This window comes from Halichoerus grypus, chromosome 15 (genome assembly GCF_964656455.1).
Source record: "Halichoerus grypus chromosome 15, mHalGry1.hap1.1, whole genome shotgun sequence".
Classification (NCBI taxonomy): domain Eukaryota; kingdom Metazoa; phylum Chordata; class Mammalia; order Carnivora; family Phocidae; genus Halichoerus; species Halichoerus grypus.
In genome coordinates, this window is record NC_135726.1 from 57,149,786 (window position 1) to 57,170,017 (window position 20,232).

Below are 20,232 nucleotides of genomic sequence, written 5' to 3' on the forward strand. Positions count from 1 at the left end.
GGCGACCCCGGTGGCGGCGGCGGCGGCCGGGGGAAGCCGCGGGGCCGGTCATGCGGCTGCGGGGCCCGCGGCCCGGAGCGTGCGCCCAGCCCTGAGCGAGGTGAGCGCGAGGGGAGGGTCCTGGAAGGAGTGGGGGCTCCCCTTGAGGTGGCTGGGAGCCGGGGGTTGGGGCTGAGAGGGACCTGAGTGGCCCCGGGGTGTGGGATTCTGGCGGTCAGGACGCCCGAGTTCGGGAGGCAATGAGGGGTGGGGGGACATTGGGCCTAGGGGATCCGGGAGGACGGGGTCCTAGGGTCCTGGAGTGGGGCAACTATACTCTTAATGTCCGAGTCTTAGAGACCGTGAGCCCTGAGGAGGGTGCAGGCCAGGTCCTTGAGGGAGGCGGTCCTGGAGGAAGGGGGGAGGGCCCGGGCCCGGTAAGAGCAGGATGTGTCTGAGAAGGGGTCCCCAGAAACGGGGAATACGTTCCTGAAGAGACTGGAGGGAGACGGAGTTTGGACTTGGGGCTTGGAGAACGGGACCCCTGGGATCCGAATGCCTGAATCCAGGAGAGACTGCGATAGATAAAGAAGGAAAAGAAGGTGGCTCCAGGCCTGGGGGAGGGTCCCAAAGGAGGAAGGGCTGGAGGAAAATGAGGAGATCTGGGCGGGCCATTTGGAGTGAGGCGGAATCGGAGCAAAGGAGGGGGTTTCAAAGGGGAAGTGAGAAAGGTGTCAATGGGCAAGGTCCCAGCTGTCCTAGGAGTCCTAGGAGCCTTGGTGGGGGTGTGGGGGGAGCTGAGGTCAGCTACCTGGACTCAGGAAATCAGGGTGACTGGGTTTTTGATGCTTGTTTCTGAGCTGAGCGGGCTGGAACAGGAGCCGGCTGCTGGCGGTCAAGGCTTGGGACGGGGGATGGGAGGAAAAGCTGGTCAGAGCTCTGCCAGACTCGGATCCCTGACTCCTCCAGGAGGCTGGGGGTGGGGCCTGGTGGGATGGGGGCTCTGGATGCTGAGATGTGTGTGTGTGTGGGGGGGGGGGGGCTGATGAAAGTTGTCTGACTCCAAGATCGTTACTGGCATGGGGCAGAGTTTCAAGGCTCCGAGAATTCCTATTAGAGAAAAACGGGTCTTAAGTCTTGGCTGCATTGTTGGGGAGTGTTTAGGAGTCTTAACCTTCATAGTTAAAAAAGATGATGGGGATCGCTGGTATTTCGCTGATATTCAGGGATATAGATGTCTTTGGCTGAGGAAGGATGGGGATCCCAAGTTGAGTCCCCCAGATCATGGGATTGTGTAGTTTAGGGAAAAGTTAAGGGCGGGGGGGGGGGCAAGGGTGGTAGATAAGAGATTAGGAACTCCCTAGTTAGAATCTCTAGATCTCTGACTGGAATCTGGAAGGGCACAGCTATGAACTGGTGATCTCTTGTTTTGAGGGCCTGGTGTTACAGGGGTCAGAGTTCCAGACTAGATGTTGAAGAGGGTCTGTAATTGGGAGTCCTAGTGTGGAAGCTGGAGTCCAGAATCTCTGGTAGGGAATTTGGGGATCTTGTGATGGCCCATGAGGGGGATGGGGATCCTGGGCTTCCTGATTTGGAATTTTAGTGTTCGGAGCACTGATCCCTAGGTTCAAGGATGGTCTAGGATACTCTGGTTAGGGTGCTGAGTTGCAGGGGAAGGGGGTCCCAGATCATGGTTTTGACATTCTGGAGTCTCTAGCCAAAATCCAGGCTCCAGGTCTCGGGATCCCAGTGTTCTGGATCCAGCAGTCTGAGATGGAATCCCAGCATCCTAGGTTCAGGGGCCTGCCCGGATCCGGGATGGGGGGAATTAGGGTTCTGGAACCTGAGATCTGAGTCGTGAGCCGCGATCTCAGATTGGGGAACCAAATTGAGGTCATGGCACAGGATCAAAGTTAGAAGGTCATGGGTCATGGTCCTGGTGTTAGAATTGGGTATTAAAGGTCGAGATAAGAGTCCAAGGATTTAAACTTAGGTTTAGACCTCTGCTCGGGTCTTGATTAGTGGGTCCTTGGTTAGTAGGACCCTTAGTTAGGGTTCTGGTTAGTGACCTACTTGGGGGATTTCTGGTAATTATTTAGCAGGGTCCAAAAGAAAGGGGTCAGGGTACCAGGAGTCAGGATTGGGGGAGTATGCCTGGTTCTAGTGTTTTGTTTTTGGTTTTTTAAAGATTTTATTTTTATTTTTTGACAGAGAGACACAGCGAGAGGGAACACAAGCAGGGGGAGAGGGAGAGAGAGAAGCAGGCTTCCCGCTGAGCAGGGAACCCGATGCGTGGCTTGATCCCAGGACACTGGGATCATGACCTGAGCCGAAGGCAGACGCTTAACGACTGAGCCACCCAGGCACCCCTGGTTCTAGTGTTGAAATGTCTGATCCATGTAATAGTTTCTGAGTCCAGGCTCAAGGTTAAGGATTCTGGTGAGGGCTGGTGTCTAGGATTAAGGTCTCTGGTTAGGGCATAAGGTTAGGGTTGGAGGGCCTGGTTCTGGCATTGAGAATATGGATGTTGAGTTTCTAGTCAGCGTTATGATATTTGGGACCCAGGTCCAGGCACACGGTTGGAGCTAAGGTTCAATCTCTGGATCTGGACTGAAGGTTATTGTTGGAAATCTTTTTTTTTTTTTTTAAAGATTTTATTTATTTATTTGACAGAGAGAGAGACAGCGAGAGAGGGAACACAAGCAGGGGGAGTGGGAGAGGGAGAAGCAGGCTTCCCGCTGAGCAGGGAGCCCGATGCGGGGCTCAATCCCAGGACGCTGGGATCATGACCTAAGCCGAAGGCAGACGCTTAACGACTGAGCCACCCAGGCGCCCCTATTGTTGGAAATCTTATCCTGGGGTCAGGGATCTGGTGTGGTGGGTCTCTCATCAGGATCCAGAGCCAGAACACAAGTGTCAGGTTTGGGAAGTCCAGTCCTGGGGTTGCGGGTCAACTGTTGATGTCACTGGTTCAAATGCAGAAATGGGGTCATGGGTTAGGGCACAGAGGTCAGATTTGAGAAGTTTCAGTCTAAGAAATGGTGTCTCTGGCTTGGGATCGGTGTCCCAGGTGGCTGCCTGGGGTTGGGGACTCTAGCTAGTCCCCTCGGGGCTCTCCAAGGCAGCAGCTTCGCGTGTCTCAGGCCCCGCAGGGCGCCCCCCGCCGCTGAGGATGAGTCACTGCAGCAGCCGCGCCCTGACCCTGCTGAGCAGCGTGTTCGGGGCGTGTGGCCTGCTGCTCGTGGGCATCGCGGTCAGCACTGATTACTGGCTGTACATGGAGGAGGGAACGGTGCTGCCGCAGAACCAGACCACGGAGGTCAAGATGGCACTGCACGCCGGCCTCTGGCGAGTCTGCTTCTTCGCAGGTACAGACCCCACGTGCCCTCCATTCGACTGTCTCTGCCTTGCCTGGGACCCGAGGGTCCTTATCCACAGTTCCATCCCTGGGGTTCCAGAAATCCAGAAACGGATCCTGTTTCTTTCCTGGAGAGACAGATTTCTACCTGGAGACCCGATTTCTAGCCCTGTATTTCCTGGATCTAAGAGCCCCCCATGCCAAGTCCCTAATCCCTGGAGAGTCCACTCTTAGAAGCAAGAGTCTAGCATCAGAGCTTGTCTCCTGCACAGTTCCAGTGTTGAATGGGCAGAATAAAAAATCCACCCCCCCGCCCAGAGACCACAGAGACCTTCCTCCTTGGAATCCCCCCCCAATCCTCTTTAGGGATTAAGGAGTCCTCGCCCACGGCCCCCCACCCCACCCCTTTGGGACCCAGGGTTCCAGCCCTGTCGTCCATCCATGGGTCTCCAGGGAAGCTTGGAAGAGGAACTCCCAGACCTCCTGTGCATCCCCTTCTCGACCCGCTAAGAATAATATAGACAGTAACCCCTGGATTCAGCCTCACATACCCATCCCGGGGTCTCCCCACTGTGCCACCTGCCCCTCACTGCCTCTCCAGAGCTCAGGAGCCCCTCATCCAGCTTTGCCTTCGTATCTTACCCCCAGGCAGGGAGAAGGGTCGCTGTGTGGCCTCGGAGTATTTCCTTGAACCGGAGATCAACTTGGTGACGGAGAACACGGAGAATATTCTGAGTGAGGGGGAAGCAGGGGGCCTAGACAAAGGAGGGGCGAGTCCTGGGAGAAAGGGCAGCACCAGGAAAGGGGTGGGGTGGAGGAGAAGGAGTGGGGGCTTGAAAGAAGACAGTGGTTGGGTGAAGAGGAGGAGCCAGGTTGATGGGGCGGGGCCTGGGCAGTGGGTGGAGTCCACATTAACAGGGTGGGGTCAAACTCAAGGGGTGTGGCCTGGGTGAAGGGCTGGGGTCAGCAATGGAAGTATCAGGAAGGGGAGGAGCTACATAAAGGGGCGGGGCCGGTGCAGGAGGAGAGGCCAGGGGAATGGGGAGATGTCACCCCTCGCAGAGTCCCCCTCACCCCTTGTCTCTCCCTTTACCTTTCCCTCAGAGACGGTGCGCACGGCCACCCCGTTCCCCATGGTCAGTCTCTTCCTAGTGTTCACGGCCTTCGTCATCAGTAACATCGGCCACATCCGCCCACAGAGGACCATTCTGGCCTTCGTTTCTGGCATCTTCTTCATCCTATCGGGTGAGCCCAACGAAAAGACTTAGGGCCTGGGGACTATTTTCGGTTCCAGGAATCTGCGGTCCCTCCTCCACTAAGAAAGCCGCTTCCTTGCTGTGTGATCCTGGAGGGGTTGCCCAACCTCTCTGAGCCCCACTTTCCTTCTCTGTGAAATGGAGATAGCAAGCACCCATCTCACAGCTTGTCGGGAGGACCCAATCATAGCGAGTGTTTATTAGGTGCTGATTAGGTGCTGGGCTCTGTTCTGATACTTCCCACAACGCTGTGAGGGAAATGCTGTTAATAGTCCCATTGTACGGATACAGAACCAGATGCTCAGGGAGCTGAAGTCATTGCTCAGGTCCGCACAACCAGGGAGACACAGAGCTGGGACTCAGACACTTGCCGTTCACCTCCAGAGGCTGAGTTTTTTCACCGCTCCTGATATTTTAGCAGTTCACATATTTCAGGGCTTTTTATTTCCTGTGCAACATTTTATTTGAAAAATTTTCAAACAGAAGAGTGGAAAGAATTTTGGAGTGAGCATCCATGTGCCCACCACTTAGAGGCAGCCATTACCCTATTACTAGCCTGGCTTTGTCCTGTATCTGTCCATCTGTCTGTATTCCTGCCCATCCGTCAGTCCACCTTATTATTATCTCCTTACGCAGCTCAGTGGGAGTTGTAGGTGTCCATACACTTCACCCCGAATATGTCACCTTGCATGTCATTAGCTACATTGCAGTATTTGTCTTTGTTTTTTATTTTTTTCTTTTGAGATACGAGGCTCTTGTGCATGAGCGATCTCACACCCTTCCCATAACATCTCTGCCGCAGAGTTATTATTAGCACTCACTTGATAAAATGGGGGCACCGAGGCCCACAGTTGTGCAGGGAGTTGCCCAAGACACCAGCCTGAACTGGAGCCGGGGGACCAAGTGTCCTGAGCTCCAGAGCAGAGTTCTTTCTCAGGTGTCACCCCCCTCCAATGTCAGCACTGTCTGGTCCAATTCAGTCCCTCTCGGCTCAGATCAGGCCAGGCCAACCCGGCCCTAACACATTTAACTCATCCATCTGGTCCAGCTCACCCCAGTCCATTCTGACTCCATTCAAATTAATTCAGCATCATTTCATTAAACTCCGTTCGGGTCCTTTTCATTCAGTTGATATTTTATGAACAAACCCCGTTTATGGCTCATTTCCATTCTGTCCCCTGGGGCCTGCACCCAGATCCCTCTTTAGAGTCGGCTCCGCAAAGAGTTAAAGATGGATCTTTGACTATCCCCAGTCTCGTCCCTGCTCCTCACCCAGCTAAACGTCCCCCGTGCCTCCAACCTAACCTGATGAGACCTTTTCCAGAGAAACCAGGGTGCAGCCTCCCTGTTAACTTGAATCGTGGCATGTGGAGCTGGACACAGAGCTGAAATAAGACCCGTACAATATCACCACCCCGGAGTGTCAGAGCAGAAAGGTCTTATCATTTTTCTTTCTTTTTTTAAAATTTTATTTATTTATTTGACAGAGAGAGAGTGAGAGCACAAGCCAGGAGACAGAGGGAGAGGGAGAAGCAGGCTCCTCGCTGAGCAGGGAGCCCGACATGGGGCTCGATCACAGGACTCTGGGATCATGACCTGAGCTGAAGGCAGCCGCTTAACCAACTGAGCGACTCAGGCACACCCCGGTCTTATCATTTTTCATATGGAAAAATAGTGGCCTAGAGAGAGAGAAAGTGGGACAAGGGTAGGAAGCATGGAGACTCTAATTCAATCCACCCAAAACACTAGAAGGAAGATCCCATTTTTGCTGTTCACAGAAGGGGCAACATAGCTCAGTGGTAGAGGGCGGTTGGCCCAGAGGGTGTTCTCATCCCAAAACCCACACTCACGCTCCTGCGATGTCCCAGGACCTGATTTCCCAGGGTCAGGCTGAGGATCAATGGTGCTGTCAGGGCTGGAGGTCAGGCCTCTGATGTAACAGAGAAATTTGGGGGGACTGAACCCCGCTTCCTGAAGCCCTTCCTCGAGTTCATGTCATAGACTATGGCCTGTGTGCCCCACTTCAAGGAGTCTGTCATGTGCTTTCAAGGTTGTGGGGTGAGGTGACTGACAGTTCATGCTGCTGTGAACCTAGAAAGACTGGGTGCGAATTCTTCGCCTGAACCGCATGGGCTCTCCATGGTCCTGAAACCCTATTGTTCTAAGGCCAGGTTGTTTCTATCCAGCCTGGAATGTAGGGGATTCTTGCCTACTGCACAATCCTGAAACAGAGGTGGGGTGAAGGGGGATAGGGAGTGGGAGTTGGATGACAGAGAAAGGAAGGGGGAAAGGAGTTGTCGAGAGGACAAATCCTGGTCAAGTGTTGGCAAACCTGTGTAGGGCCGAATAGTAAATGTTTCAGGCTTTGTGAGCCATAGGATTGTAATACCAAAGGAAGCAGAGGTGAGGCGATGGGCATGGCTGTGTGCCAGTGATCCTACCTATGGGCCCTGAAATCTGAATTCCATGTAATTTTCATGAGCCATGAAATATTCTTCTTTCATTTTGTCCCCCACCCCAACCCCCTACACCTTTTACAGATGTAAAAACCATGCTTAGCTCGAAAACCATGCAAAACCAGGTGCTGGGACACTTGGTAGGTTGCTGACCCCTGATCTCCATCATAGATGTGAAGGGCCGACCCAGTGCCTGGTAAACACGTACATATGTACATCCATAGTAGTGGTGATAGCAGCAACCAAAACGATCAAGAGACATGGCTGGGGGAAGTTCTAAGTGCTTTACGTAAATTAAGGTATTTCTTTTTCTTGACCTACTAAGGCAGATGTCATTGTTATTGTCATTCTCTAGCTGAGGAAACGGAAGCGCCTAGAGGTTAAGTTGCTCCATAGCGGAAGCAGGATGCCCACCAGGCCTTCACCGTGACATTATATTGCCCCACGACAATTAAAAATCACCAAAAAATGGGGCTCCTGGTTGGCTCAATCAGTAGAGCATGCAACTCTTGATCTTGGGGTCATGAGTTTGAGCCCCACATTGGGCGTAGAGATTGCTTAAAAAAGTAGGATAAATAAAAAATAAAAAGTTTTTGGGCGCCTGGGTGGCTCAGTTGGTTAAGCGACTGCCTTCGGCTCAGGTCATGATCCTGGAGTCCTGGGATCGAGTCCCACATCGGACTCCCTGCTCAGCAGGGAGTCTGCTTCTCCCTCTGATCCTCCCCCGTCTCGTGCTCTCTGTCTCATTCTCTCTCTCAAATAAATAAATAAAATTAAAAAAAAAAAAAAACTTAAAAAAAATAAAAAAATAAAAAAATAAAAAGTTTTTAAAAATCATAAAGATGGGGGCACTGGGTGGCTCAGTCGGTTGAGCATCCAACTCTTGATCTCAGCTCAGGTCTTGATCTCAGGGTCATGAGTTCAAGCCCCACATTGGGCTCCATGCTGGGCATGGGGCCTACTTAAAAAAAAAATCATAAAAATGAAGGAGATTTAAAAGGAGAGGGAAAGATGACAGTACCAGTATCTTAGATCTGGGAACAGGATAATCTAGTCCAACTAGTTCATGTTCCCAAGACTTAGAGAGAGAGAGAGGAGTTGCCTAAGGGCTGGTGAATAGTGGCTTTGGCATTCAATTCTGGAGAAAGCAGTGGGAGGGTTGGGGCAGAGGAGGGACAGGGTCACCTGGGTGTTAAGCATCCTTCAGGGATGGACTAGCAGGAAAGAAACAGGAAATGGGCAAACCAAGGAGGAAGCTTATGCAGTGCTCTGGGCAAGAGCAGCTGGGGCTTGAGCTGGGGCTGGGGTTGGAAAGATAAAGGCAAGTGCATGGCTTTGACAGAGAAGGATATTGACAGAAGAATCAATGGAACCAGATGACTGGCTGGATATGGTTGGTGAGAGAAGCAGGGAGGAAGCTGGAATGACATTGACTTTCTTTTTCCAGGTCATAAGAAGCATGCTTCCCATGCAAAGCCCATACTAACCCCTGACCCTCAACATGTTCTATGCATCTGCTCCTTCATTTGCTCATCAAGCATTTACACAGACACCCTATATTGCCAGGCCCAGCACTGAGCACTGAAGATGTGGCTGAATCCTAGGTGAGAGCTCACATTCAGTCAAATACAAAACAGCCCCAATTACCCATCAATCAAAACTGCACACCTGCTTCAATCCCTTCCATGCTCAATGGATTCGCATTGCACGTAGAGTACATCCAAACTCTCCATGCTAGCTTACAAGGTTTTCCAGGATTTAGCTAATGCTCAGATCTCTGACCTCATTTCCTAACCCACTAACACTCTCTCCATTGCTTACAACCTCAGCCACACTGGCCTCTCCTATTCCTTAAAAATGCTCATCTCAGCCCCACATGAGGACTTTACATTCATTAACCCTCCGTGCTTGGAAGTCTCTTCTTCCTGATACTCAAAGAGCTCGAACTTTCTCTCTTCAGACTTTCTTTCTCTGACAACAGTATGTAATGTTGCCATGCCCCCCCATACCGTCATTTTGCATGCTTTATATTTGATTCATAGCTATTGTCATCTTACACGTTTTCCGTCTCCCACTAGAATGTAAACTCCTAAATACATGGACCTTTACAAGCATGCTCCCATTTGTGTCCACAGAGCCTAGATGAGTTGCTGGTACAAAGTACACATTGAAGTATTTGTATAAGAGAGAAATGATAAGGACAATTTAGGGCATTCTGGGAAAGGGGAGGATGCATTAACTTGGCACAGTAGAGTGGTGGGGAGGGGGGAAATGACCTGGGAGGGCTTCCAAGAGGAGGTGACATCTGAGTAGATGAAGCTGAAAGGGTGAGGGAGAATTTTTCAAGTGAAGAAAGAATAGTGCCTTGTATGGAGGTGGAAGTCACAGCATGTGTTAATGCCCTAGAAAGCATAAAGACCGGTAGACTCGTGTGCAGCTCTCCATGGTCCTGAAACCCTATTGTTCTAAGGCTGGGTTGTTTCTACTCAGCCTAGAATGTAGGTGATTCTTGCCTACTGCACAATCCTGAAACAGAGGTGGGGTGAGGGGGAAGAGGGAGTGGGAGTTGGATTACAGAGAAAGGAAGGGGGAAAGGAGGGAGAAAAAGAGGAAAGGAGAAAAAGGGCGAAAGATGATTATTTTTGGAGAACCAGAGTCATTATAAAATGTCCAGGCAGTAGAAAGAATGGCAAGAATAACTTACCTTTTGCAATTGTTTTCATGTGATTTTCAATTACTGAACACACACACACACACACACACACAAAAGCAAAAAAGAACAGCCAAAGATTCTTTCTCTTTGGAAATATTTATTTCCTTATCAACACTTGCTCCTGACTCACCTTACAGAGAATGTTTGTTACTTAGAACTATAATGTGAAACATGGAACTTAAGGTGTGTTTGGGTGGTTAGCAGGAATCAGATCACAGAGTCTGGAATGTCAGACTGAAGAATGAAAACCTTCTCTGGACAGTAGGGAGCCAAGAAAGAAATATATATATATATTTTAAGATTTTATTTATTTATTTGACAGAGAGAGAGACAGCAAGAGAGGGAACACAAGCAGGGAGAGTGGGAGAGGGAGAAGCAGACTCCCTGCCAAGCAGGGAACCTGATATAGGGCTCGATCCCAGAACCCTGGGATCATGACCTGAGCCGAAGGGAGACGCTGAACTGACTGAGCCACCCAGGCACCCCCAAAGGAAGAATTTTGATGAGAGAAGGATAGACTTTATATGGGTTTTAGAAAGAACCAGGATCTAAAGCAGGGGGACAAGGATTTAGGGGTAACGGTAAAAGCATAGACAATAAGCCTTAACTGGGTCAGAGGACTTGTGGTTGCAAGAAGGGGTTTTGATTTATGAGAGATGCAGGAAGTAAAATGGACTTGACCTGATGACTGAGCATCTTTGCTGGATGAAAGAGAGAGAGTAAAATCAAGAGGATTCCCCTGCATTGGACTAGGGTACCTGAGTGAGTGTGGATTGTGGGATTCCTCTTCTATCTCTTTTCTTTAAACTTGCTCATCTTTCTAGACCTATCTCAGATGCTTTTCCACCATGTGACACTTTGTGGGCCCTCTCTTCTTGAATATCAAAATTATGGAATACTAGAAATTGGGGTAACGGTAAAAGCATAGACAATAAGCCTTAACTGGGTCAGAGGACTTGTGGTTGCAAGAAGGGGTTTTGACTATGGAAGTTCAGAGCAAGGGAAGGTTGATTCTTAGAGGAAATGGAGGAATGGTGGGATTTATTGTGGGTTCAAAAAGGGGAAGCAACTAACGAGCTTTTCTAGAAGCTCCAGTTGCTTGCCAAGTACACTTACCCATTCAACTGGTGTTTATTATGTGCTGGATCTTGTGCTAGGTGGTAGGGGTACAAGAGGGAACAGGTAAGTTAGTTCCAAGTATCCTGGTGGGGGGGCATTATTTTATCTCAATCACTCCAATTTTTTCATGAAAACTTTAAAATTGATAGAATAGTGTAACGAGCACTGGAATACCTTCCTCCACCTAAATCCTGCATTTTGCTGATGTTTTTGCCATATTCTCTCTCCCTCTCTCTTTCTCTCTCTCTCTCCACACATACTTTTTTGGGTCTTTACCATTTCAAAATAAGTCACAGGCATCATGATATTTCATCTGCAAACACTGTAGTATGCATCTCTGAAGAGGAAGGACATTCTTCTCCTACCAAGAAATTTTACAGTAATTCCATAGCATAATTTATTCCATTTGTAGACTGTCCCATTGTTTCAAGAATGCCTTTTATAGCTCCCCCCCAAAAAAACCTGGGATTCAGTCTTGGTTCACACACAGCATTTAGTTCATGTCTCTTTTACTCCAGACTAGTTCCCCCACTATTTTTTTTTTTACAACACTGACTTCTAAAATGAATTTCATTACAAAAATATAGAAGGAATAGTATAAATAAATGAAATCCCATGTATCCTTCCCTCAGTTTCAGTAGTTATCAACATATGGCGAATCTTTTTTTAGTCGCACTGCCGTATCTCCCTTCTGCACTTCAGTACATTATTTTAAGGCAGACTCAGCCATTAAATCATTTTATGCACAAATATTTCAGTATATCCCTGAGAAATAAGTACTTTGTTATTTAACATAGCCATGGCGCCCAAACAATTAAGAATAGCTACTTAGTATCATTTAATATCTAGTTAGTGTTCAACTTCCCCACTTGTCTCATAAATAAATGCTTTTTTACAGTTAGTTTGTTGCAAATCAGGATTCAAATTCCACTTGTGCATTTAGCTAATAGATCTCGGAAGCCTCTTTTAATCTATAATAGCCTCTCTCCTATTTCTTCCTTACCATTTATTTGTTGAAGAAATCTGGTCATTTGTCTTGTAGAATGCCCACACCCCTGAGTTTTCTCACTGTGTTCTCTCTCCTGTTGTGGTTTAATGTGCTCATTCATCCCTGTGTTTTCCTATAAAACTGTTGTTTATCTGATCCAGACTTGTGGGGGTTTTTTGTTGTTGTTTTTTTTTTGGTTTTGTGTTTTTTGTGTGTTTTTTTTTGGCAAAAAATATTTCATAGATAGGGGGTGCTGTTTACATCCTACCGCATTGCATCCAGAGACATAAGATCTCCCTGTTGGCTCTCTTCTTGAGATGTTAAGGATGATCACTGGTTCGGGTATTACCAGCTTGGCCCATATCACTGTCCTTTTGAAGACTGGAGGCCAGGGTATCGTGTAGAATGCCCCACATCCTAGGTTAGTTTGACTGTTTTCCCATGCCATCATTTGATGATTTGCTCCTATTTCCTCATGTTCTCTGTAACCCGGAAGTTCTGTCTAGACTAGAGGTTTTATTAGATTCGGGTTAAACAGGTTTGGCAAGCAGATGCAAAGCTGATGCCTGTTCTTTATATCCCAGCCCTTCAGTGGCAAATACTATCCGGTTGTTGGTTGTTCGCACCGGGAAGGGAACAAATTTTGAACCCTTGATAAAGGCGGTGATCATCAGGGCTGTTCATTGAAATTGTACATTTTCCTCTTTCCAATTAATAAGTAATTTGCAGGGTAATACTTTGGTAACTTGGGGAGGTAAAACCTTCCCCTATTTTATTGAAATTTGGGGGAAAAAAATTTAAACCTACAGAAAAGTTGCAAAAATAACACAGTGAACTCTCACATACCCTTCATCTGGACCAAATTTTAACATTTTGCCACATTCGCTTTCTCTGTGTGTGTGTGTGTGTGTATATTGTATCTAGATGTTTATAAATATAAATATATGAACCACTTGAACATAAGTTGCAAACACCTCACTCCTAAATATTTCAGCAAGTATCACCTAAAAACAAGTACTAAACACAGTACAATAATCAAATTCAGGAAGTTTAACATTTATACAGTATTATAGCTAAAGCACAGTCCATATTCATATTTCACCGATTGTCCCAGGACTGTCTTTTATCGTCATTTTCCCCCCATTCAGTATCCAATCTAGGATCACGCTTCGTATGTCTTTGTCCTGTCTCCTTTGTTGCCTTTTATCTTTTATATAGTACCTGTGCCTTTTTAAAAAAGAAATATCTTTCATGTTGACTTTTTTTGAAGAGAGCAGCCAGACATCTAGTAGAATGCCCACGGTTTTCTTAGGAGTGGATTCAGGTTACACATTTTCAGCAGGAACCCTACGTAAATGGAGTAGTGGCAGGCTCGCATCAGGAGGTAATGGTGTCCGTCTGCCCCGTTATTGGTGATGTTAGTTTTAGTCACTTGCTTGAGATAGTGTGTTGGGTTCCTTTATGATAAAGGAAGTTTTTAAAAATCCTCTTTATGAATTAATAGATATTCCAGGGGGAGATTCTGTCGTGCAGTGATTTAATGGCCACTGATGAAGCTGGCTGAAATCCTAATATTACTCGTAGGGTTGCAAAATGGGGTTTTCTAAATCTGCTGTTCCATCTACAGGTATACTACCGAAAAGAAGAATTTTCTCTTTTCTTTTATTATTTGTTTATTTTTTAAAAAATATATCAGTATGGGTTCACACTTTTTAAAATTCAGCATGGTATATGCCATTTCTTTTTTTTTTTTTTAAGATTATATTTATTTATTTGTCGGTGGCGGGTGGGGGGGAGAGTGGCAGAGGGAGAGAGAGAAGCAGCTCCCTGCTGAGCAAGGAGCCCGATGCGGGACTCGATCCCAGGACCCTGGGAACATGACCTGAGCTGAAGGCAGACATTTAACAACCACCCAGGTGCCCTATTGATTTATTTTAGAGAGAGTGTGGTGCACATATGAGCATCCCCACTGGGTGGGACGGGCAGAGGGAGAGGGAGAGAAGCAGACTCCCCACTGAGCATGGAGCCCACCCTGGGGGGTTCAATCCCATGACCCTGAGATGATGACCTGAGCTGAAATCAAGAGTCAGCCACCTACCTGACTGAGCCACCCAGGTGCCCCAATATATGCCATTACTTCTATTATTCATTTTGATGTTCAAATTGTCCCTAGTTGGACTATCAGGGACCCCCTTCAAACTAGTCCCTGCATCCTCTTCTGACGTGTCCCTCTCATTTTTTGAGTTTTTCCTTCCTTTGTGGCACAAGCGCACTTTTACTGCCTCTCCCCCAGACTTCAAATGAGCTATTTCTTCTGGAAGCCCTAGCTTCTTATTTAGTGGGGGATGATATTAGAGACCAAAAGTTCGGTGCTAGGTGGGCTCATTGCTACACTGTCTCTAGGATGTTTCAGGACACAAATTGGGGAATTATGTGCTTGTAAAACAGGAGGTTTTTTACTAACATCTGGGGTCTTCTTCATCTTACCCCATTCTGATCTGTGTCTTCCTTTTTTCGGCACCAGAATCCAGCTCCCTAAATATCAGTATATTTGCAGATTTGCTCAGCCCTACACTGCTTAAGACCTGCTACCTCTAAACCATTTCCCCAGAAATGTACTAAGGTTCAAGATTTCTTTGCAGATCTTTTGTCTTTAGAGTGAAATATATAATCAAAGTACTGTATTTGAAAGTTACTTAGAATACTACTTTTACCCCCTCCTGTGGTTGTATCGTTCATTTGATATAAAGTTAGCTTCATTTATTTTTGTTTGTATTCAACTTTAGGTTTTTTCCCCCATCCTTGTTGATTTTAGCTTTCAAATATATAAAATATTAACATTCTTCCAAGGGTCCAAATCACGCAAAAATACGTACTCAGAGGAGGGCCACTTCCTTCCTGTTCTCACTTACCTCCTGTAGGTGATCAACCTCATTTGTTGGTTTTCCTTACTGTGTCTCTTTTTGCAAAAATCAGCAGATGCATATATGTATTTTATTTATTTAGTTTTGCTTAAAAGCTAGCATCCTGTATACTGTTTTGTGCATTACTTTTTTTTTTTTTTTAACTGAGTGATAGCATCTGGAACTATCATTGAACTCCGCTCCAGTTCACAGAGAACTTCCTCATTCTCACTTCACAATGGCACAGTACTCTACTCCGTGATGTTTGACAGTTTATCCCACTAATCTTCTGTGTAAGTGCATGTAGGTCGTTTCTAGGATTTTGCAGTTATGGGTAATGAGGTGAATTAGCATGCCTCTCTGTGCTTTTGTGTGGTTGGACAGATAGCTGCAGGGTAAATTCTTATGAGTGAGATTGTGGAGTTAAAGGACAGATACATGTGTGGTTTTGCTAGATATGGCCAGATTCCCCTCCACTCGGGCTGGGCCATTTTGCATTCCCACCAGCAACACGTAAGAGCTTCTGTTTCCCCGGCCTCACCAGAAGAGTATATTGTGAAGCTTTTTAACTTTTGATGACCTGATGGATGAGAAAGGACATCTCTTCACAGTTTCCATCAACATTTTTCTTATTCTAAGTAAAGGAGCATTTTTTAAAAAGATGTATTTATTTATTTGAGGGGGGGGTTGTGGAGGGAGCAAGTGGAGGGAGAGAGAGAGAATCCTCAAGCAGACTCCCTGCTGAGCGTGGAGCCCTACATGGGGCTCGATCCCAGGACCCTGAGATCATGACCTGAGCCAAAATCAAGAGTCAGCCATTTAACCGACTGAGCCACCCAGGTGCCCCCACGTTTTTCTTTTTAAACAAGGAGCTCAAAGAAGGCCTTTCTAAAGAAGTGACAAGGGAGGGGAGATGCAAATGAAGTGAAAGAGAGACGTGGAAAAATCTGGAGGAAGAGCAATACAGCTGGGGGGAACAGCAAGAGCAAAGGCCCTGAGGCAGAAATCAGCTTGATGTGTTCAAGGAAGCGTGAGGAAGTCGTGTGATCTAAGTAGAGGGAACAAGGGGAAACTGTCCAGGGATGAGGCCGGTGGGGCGCAGACCGCATAGGCATCGCAGTCCAGGGTCAGGAAAGGTTTTCTGTAAAAGGCCTGTTAATGAACATTTTCGGCTTTCCCGGCTGCACAGTTTCTGCCACAACTGTTTTACCTTGCGACTGCAGGCGGAGGCTCCGTGGAAGCAAAGGGTTGTGGCTGGGTGCCAGCAACGTTTTATTTATAGACCCTGACATGAGGAATCCGTATACTTTTTAAACTGAGATATTACAATTCACAAAACCTAAAGTTCACATAATTCGGGGGTTTGAGTATATTTGCAAGGTTGTGCGACCATCGCCATTACCTGGTTTCGCAACATTTTCTTCATCCCAGCAAGAAACCTCATACCCTTTAACGACAGCCAGTGGGAATCTCCCCTCCACCCCGCTCCTTGGCAACCACTAATCCACTTTCTCTCTCTATGGATTTGCCTATTTTCGACATGGCATATAAATGGAATCATACAGTATGTATCTGCCTTCTTTCTTTTGCTTATTTTCCAAGTTCATCCATGTGGCAGTGTAAATCAGTATTTCATTCCTTTTTTTGGCTGAATAATATTCCTTTATACGGCTATACCACATTTTGTTTATCCATTTAGTTGATAGACACTTGGGTTGTTTCCACTTTTCGGCTATTATGAAGAATGCTGCTACAAACATTCATGCAAAGTTTTTGTGCGAACATATGTTTCCTATTCTCTTGGGTAGAGATACCTAGCAGTGGAATCACTGGGTCATGTGGTGATTCTATCTTTAACACTTTGAGGAACTGCCAAATGAAATTCATATACTTTTTTACATGCCACAAAATATCATTCTTCTTTCGATTTTTTTTTTCAACAATTTGATCGTGTAAAAGCCATTCTTAGCTAGTAGACCCTACAAAAACAGGAGGTGGGCTGGATGGAGCTCATGGGCCGCCGTTGGCTGAACCCTGTTGTTGGCAATGGAAGGAATTTAGATTTATTTTGGGTGTGATGGGCACGCAAATGTTTATCTGGGGGAAGATGCTGATAGGGATGACTTGGATGGATTTAGGGCAGGGGACCCTATAACCTCCGTAAGCCACACTTGGCATGGCTGCTCTTTAAAAGACGTTCAGCTTGAGGACGTGATATCTGACTCTAGAGATTTCTCAAACCAGACACCTCCTCCCCACCTTCTCCATGTGCCTCTATTCCCTCAACTGTCAGTGTTGATAAAGGTGGTACCTCTGTGGAAGGACCGTTGGTAGGGTTCAATAAGTTAATACATGTACAACACTGAGAACGGTGCCCAGCACAGGGCAAGACCTATATAAGCAGTTGCTATTGTTTTATTAATATTATTATTGATTTGTTGCTATGATTCACACAGTCTCAACTCAGGCCTCATCCTCTTCCCCCTGGAATGTCGCAACTAGTCTCTCCCTCCAGTCTCTTCCCAGAACCAACCGTCCTGCAAGCGTTCTTCTGACGCTCCTATCTGACCCTGTCCTTCCTCTGCTCCAGACCTTCCATGGCTCCCTAATGCCCTTGGCATCGATGCCAAGCTCCTCAGCTTGGCATTTGAGGCCCATCATGGCCGTGTCTCTGCCCCTTTCTCTGGCCTCATATTTTGTGGCTGTGGCCCATGTTTTGGCTATGTGGATGGATCAGTTCGGTGCTCCCTCTCCTTTGGCCACGCTGTTCCCTCTGCCTGGAGTGGTATAACTGTGTACTCTTCTCCCCAGGCCTCATCCTTTAGGACTTGGACAAAGGCCCTTCTTCCAGGAAGCTTTCCTTGACTTCCCCTGCCCCTCCCCCGGTCCCTGCCCCTCCCCTAGGTGGGTTGGTGCCTCTTCTGGACCCACAGAACTCGTGCTACTACCTCCCTTGCTGCGCATGTCACCGTGTATGTGACTATCCACCAATGTCCATATTTGCCTTCCCCAATTGCACTGTGAACTCCTGGACGGGAGATTAGGGGAGGGGGAAGGGGAAGTTCATTCATCTCTGGGACCCCTGCAGCCAGCCAAGGCCCAGCACACAAGGGGCTTCAAAAAATGGAATTTAGTTCAGGACAGAGCAGGGAGGAAAGGGAAGGGGATGGCAGTGAGATGGGAGAGGGGTCCACTGCTGACGGACCAAGGGCACCCTCTGCTCCTCAGGCCTCTCCTTGGTGGTGGGCTTGGTTCTCTACATTTCCAGCATCAATGACGAGGTCATGAACAGGCCCAGCAGCTCTGAGCAGTATTTCCACTACCGCTACGGGTGGTCTTTTGCCTTCGCTGCTTCCTCCTTCCTACTCAAAGAGGTGATGTCTGTGGGGCCCAGACGTGAATGGGGAGGGGTCTGCGGGGACCTCATTCCTGGGTCCAGGACAAAGAGGAAACTGGGGGTGTAGACTCTGGATTTAAAAGGGAGGTGGTGGCTGAGGGCCTAACCCCTGGGACCTGGAGGAGGGGTCTAACAGCTCCCAACTTCTGGGGTCCTGGTGGGGGGAGGGGCTGGGGGCCTGGACTCCTGGGTCTGAGGGAGGAGGGCTGGGGGCCTGGACTCCTGGGTCTGAGGGAGGAGGGCTGGGGGCCTGGACTCCTGGATCTGAGGGAGGAGGGGCTGGGGGTCTGGACTCCTGGGTCTGAGGGAGGAGGGGCTGGGGTCTGGACTCCTGGGTCTGAGGGAGGAGGGGGCTGGGGTCCCTGACTCCTGGGTCTGAAAGAGGAGGGGGCTGCGGGCCTGGACTTCTGGGTCTGAGGGAGGAGGGGGCTGGGGGTCTGGACTCCCGGGTCTGAGGGAGGAGGGGGCTGGGGTCCCTGACTCCTGAGTCTGAAAGAGGAGGGGGCTGCGGGCCTGGACTTCTGGGTCTGAGCGAGGAGGGGCTGGGGGGTCTGGAGTCTTGGGGTCCTTGGGACCTCGGGGCCAGCCTCTGGGACCCTGACCATGCGTTGCCACAGGGGGCTGGCGTGATGTCCGTGTACTTGTTCACCAAGCGCTACGCGGAGGAGGAGATGTACCGTCCGCACCCGGCCTTCTACCGCCCGCGTCTCAGCGACTGCTCCGACTACTCGGGCCAGTTTCTGCAGCCCGAGGCGTGGCGCCGCGGCCGCAGCCCCTCCGACATCTCCAGCGACGTCTCCATCCAGATGACGCAGAACTACCCTCCCGCCATCAAGTACCCGGACCACCTGCACATCTCCACCTCTCCCTGCTGAGGCCCGCCCCTCGGCGCTCCCTCCTCCTCCTTCTCTTGCTCCTCGTCCTCCTCCTCCTCCCGGGTCTCCGGGCCCCACAGCTCCGCTCCCTCCCTCGGGACTTCTCGATCCCTCGGGGAGGATGCTGCGCACGCTTTAGCCCCGCCCTCTTCCTGGTGGCCCCGCCCCGCCGTCCTAGCCCCTCCTACTTTCCAAGGGCTCCTCCCCTTTCGGGGCCTCTCGACCTCCTCGGTCCGATCCACTCGCAGACGGCCCCGCCCCTTCCCCGGGGCCCGCCCCTTACCTCTGGCCCCGCCCCTCCCCTCCAGTTTCCGGGCCGCGGTTTCCCTGCTGCGCGCAGTGCGCGCCGGGGCCCCGCGGGGCAGGCGCCCACCCACCCTGAGCCCCACAGCCTGCTGCCTCGCCGCAGGGGCGCGGGGCTGGAGAGTAGGTTCGGCAGCCGCCTGGAATGCCAACCATCCTCTTCTCCCCTCGGCCCCGACTTCCCTCTTTCCCCGCACGATCTCATCTCCCGACCTTCCGGGCCCGCGGGTGCAGCGGCCGGTGTTCCTGCTGCGCCCGCAGCTGCGGGGTGGGGTGGGGAGCGGGAGGCCGGGGCGTGCTTTACCTGGTGTGCCCCCCTCCCAGTTCTCTGCTCCCCTGGGAGGCCCCATTCTTCCTCACCGGCTGGGCTCTTCTCGGCCTCCTGAAGGTCACCAGCCTTTTAGCGGGCGCCGTCGGAAGGATCTTGTTTTCTCAGCTGCCCTTGGCTTCTTTTTCTTCCTCTTCTTCCTCATCCTCCAGCTCTGTCTCCCTCCTTTCTCCCCGCTCACCCAACGCCCCTAGGTGCATCTAGCCCCGCACGCCACATGACAGGGATGGAGACCCTAGGGTGGAGGGAATTCCTCCGTGCCATTTCCACACCTGTGCCCGCCTCTTCCCCCTCGAGGCCCCGTCGGGGGAGGGAGAGGCAGTAGCGGGGGTCGAAACCCCCCAAACCTCCAAGTCTTCCATTTTCTGGCACTCCCCCTCATCGAAGTCCCCCTTCCCATCTCAGACCCCCAACTCTGGCCTCTTTCAAGGGTCCGTCCGCCCCCTTGGACAGATTTGGGGGGAAGGTCACCAGAAACTCGCCCTCCCCCCTTATTAGGGGAGCGGGGGCGAGGTAGCACAGTGTTGTACACGGAACCAGGAAGGCCCCCGGGGTGG

At 49.5% G+C, this 20,232-nt stretch overlaps 1 protein-coding gene across 1 annotated transcript; it reads left to right on the forward strand.

The window, feature by feature from the left end:
* The first annotated feature begins 7 nt into the window (after positions 1-7).
* On the forward strand, positions 8-19,243 carry CACNG7 (calcium voltage-gated channel auxiliary subunit gamma 7). The gene is made up of 6 exons (XM_036065436.2): positions 8-100; positions 3,123-3,347; positions 3,986-4,072; positions 4,442-4,582; positions 18,001-18,146; positions 18,787-19,243. The coding sequence occupies exons 2-6, from the start codon at positions 3,152-3,154 to the stop codon at positions 19,042-19,044; spliced, it is 828 nt and encodes a 275-aa protein (XP_035921329.1). The 5' UTR covers positions 8-100; positions 3,123-3,151; the 3' UTR covers positions 19,045-19,243.
* The last annotated feature ends 989 nt before the right edge of the window (positions 19,244-20,232 follow it).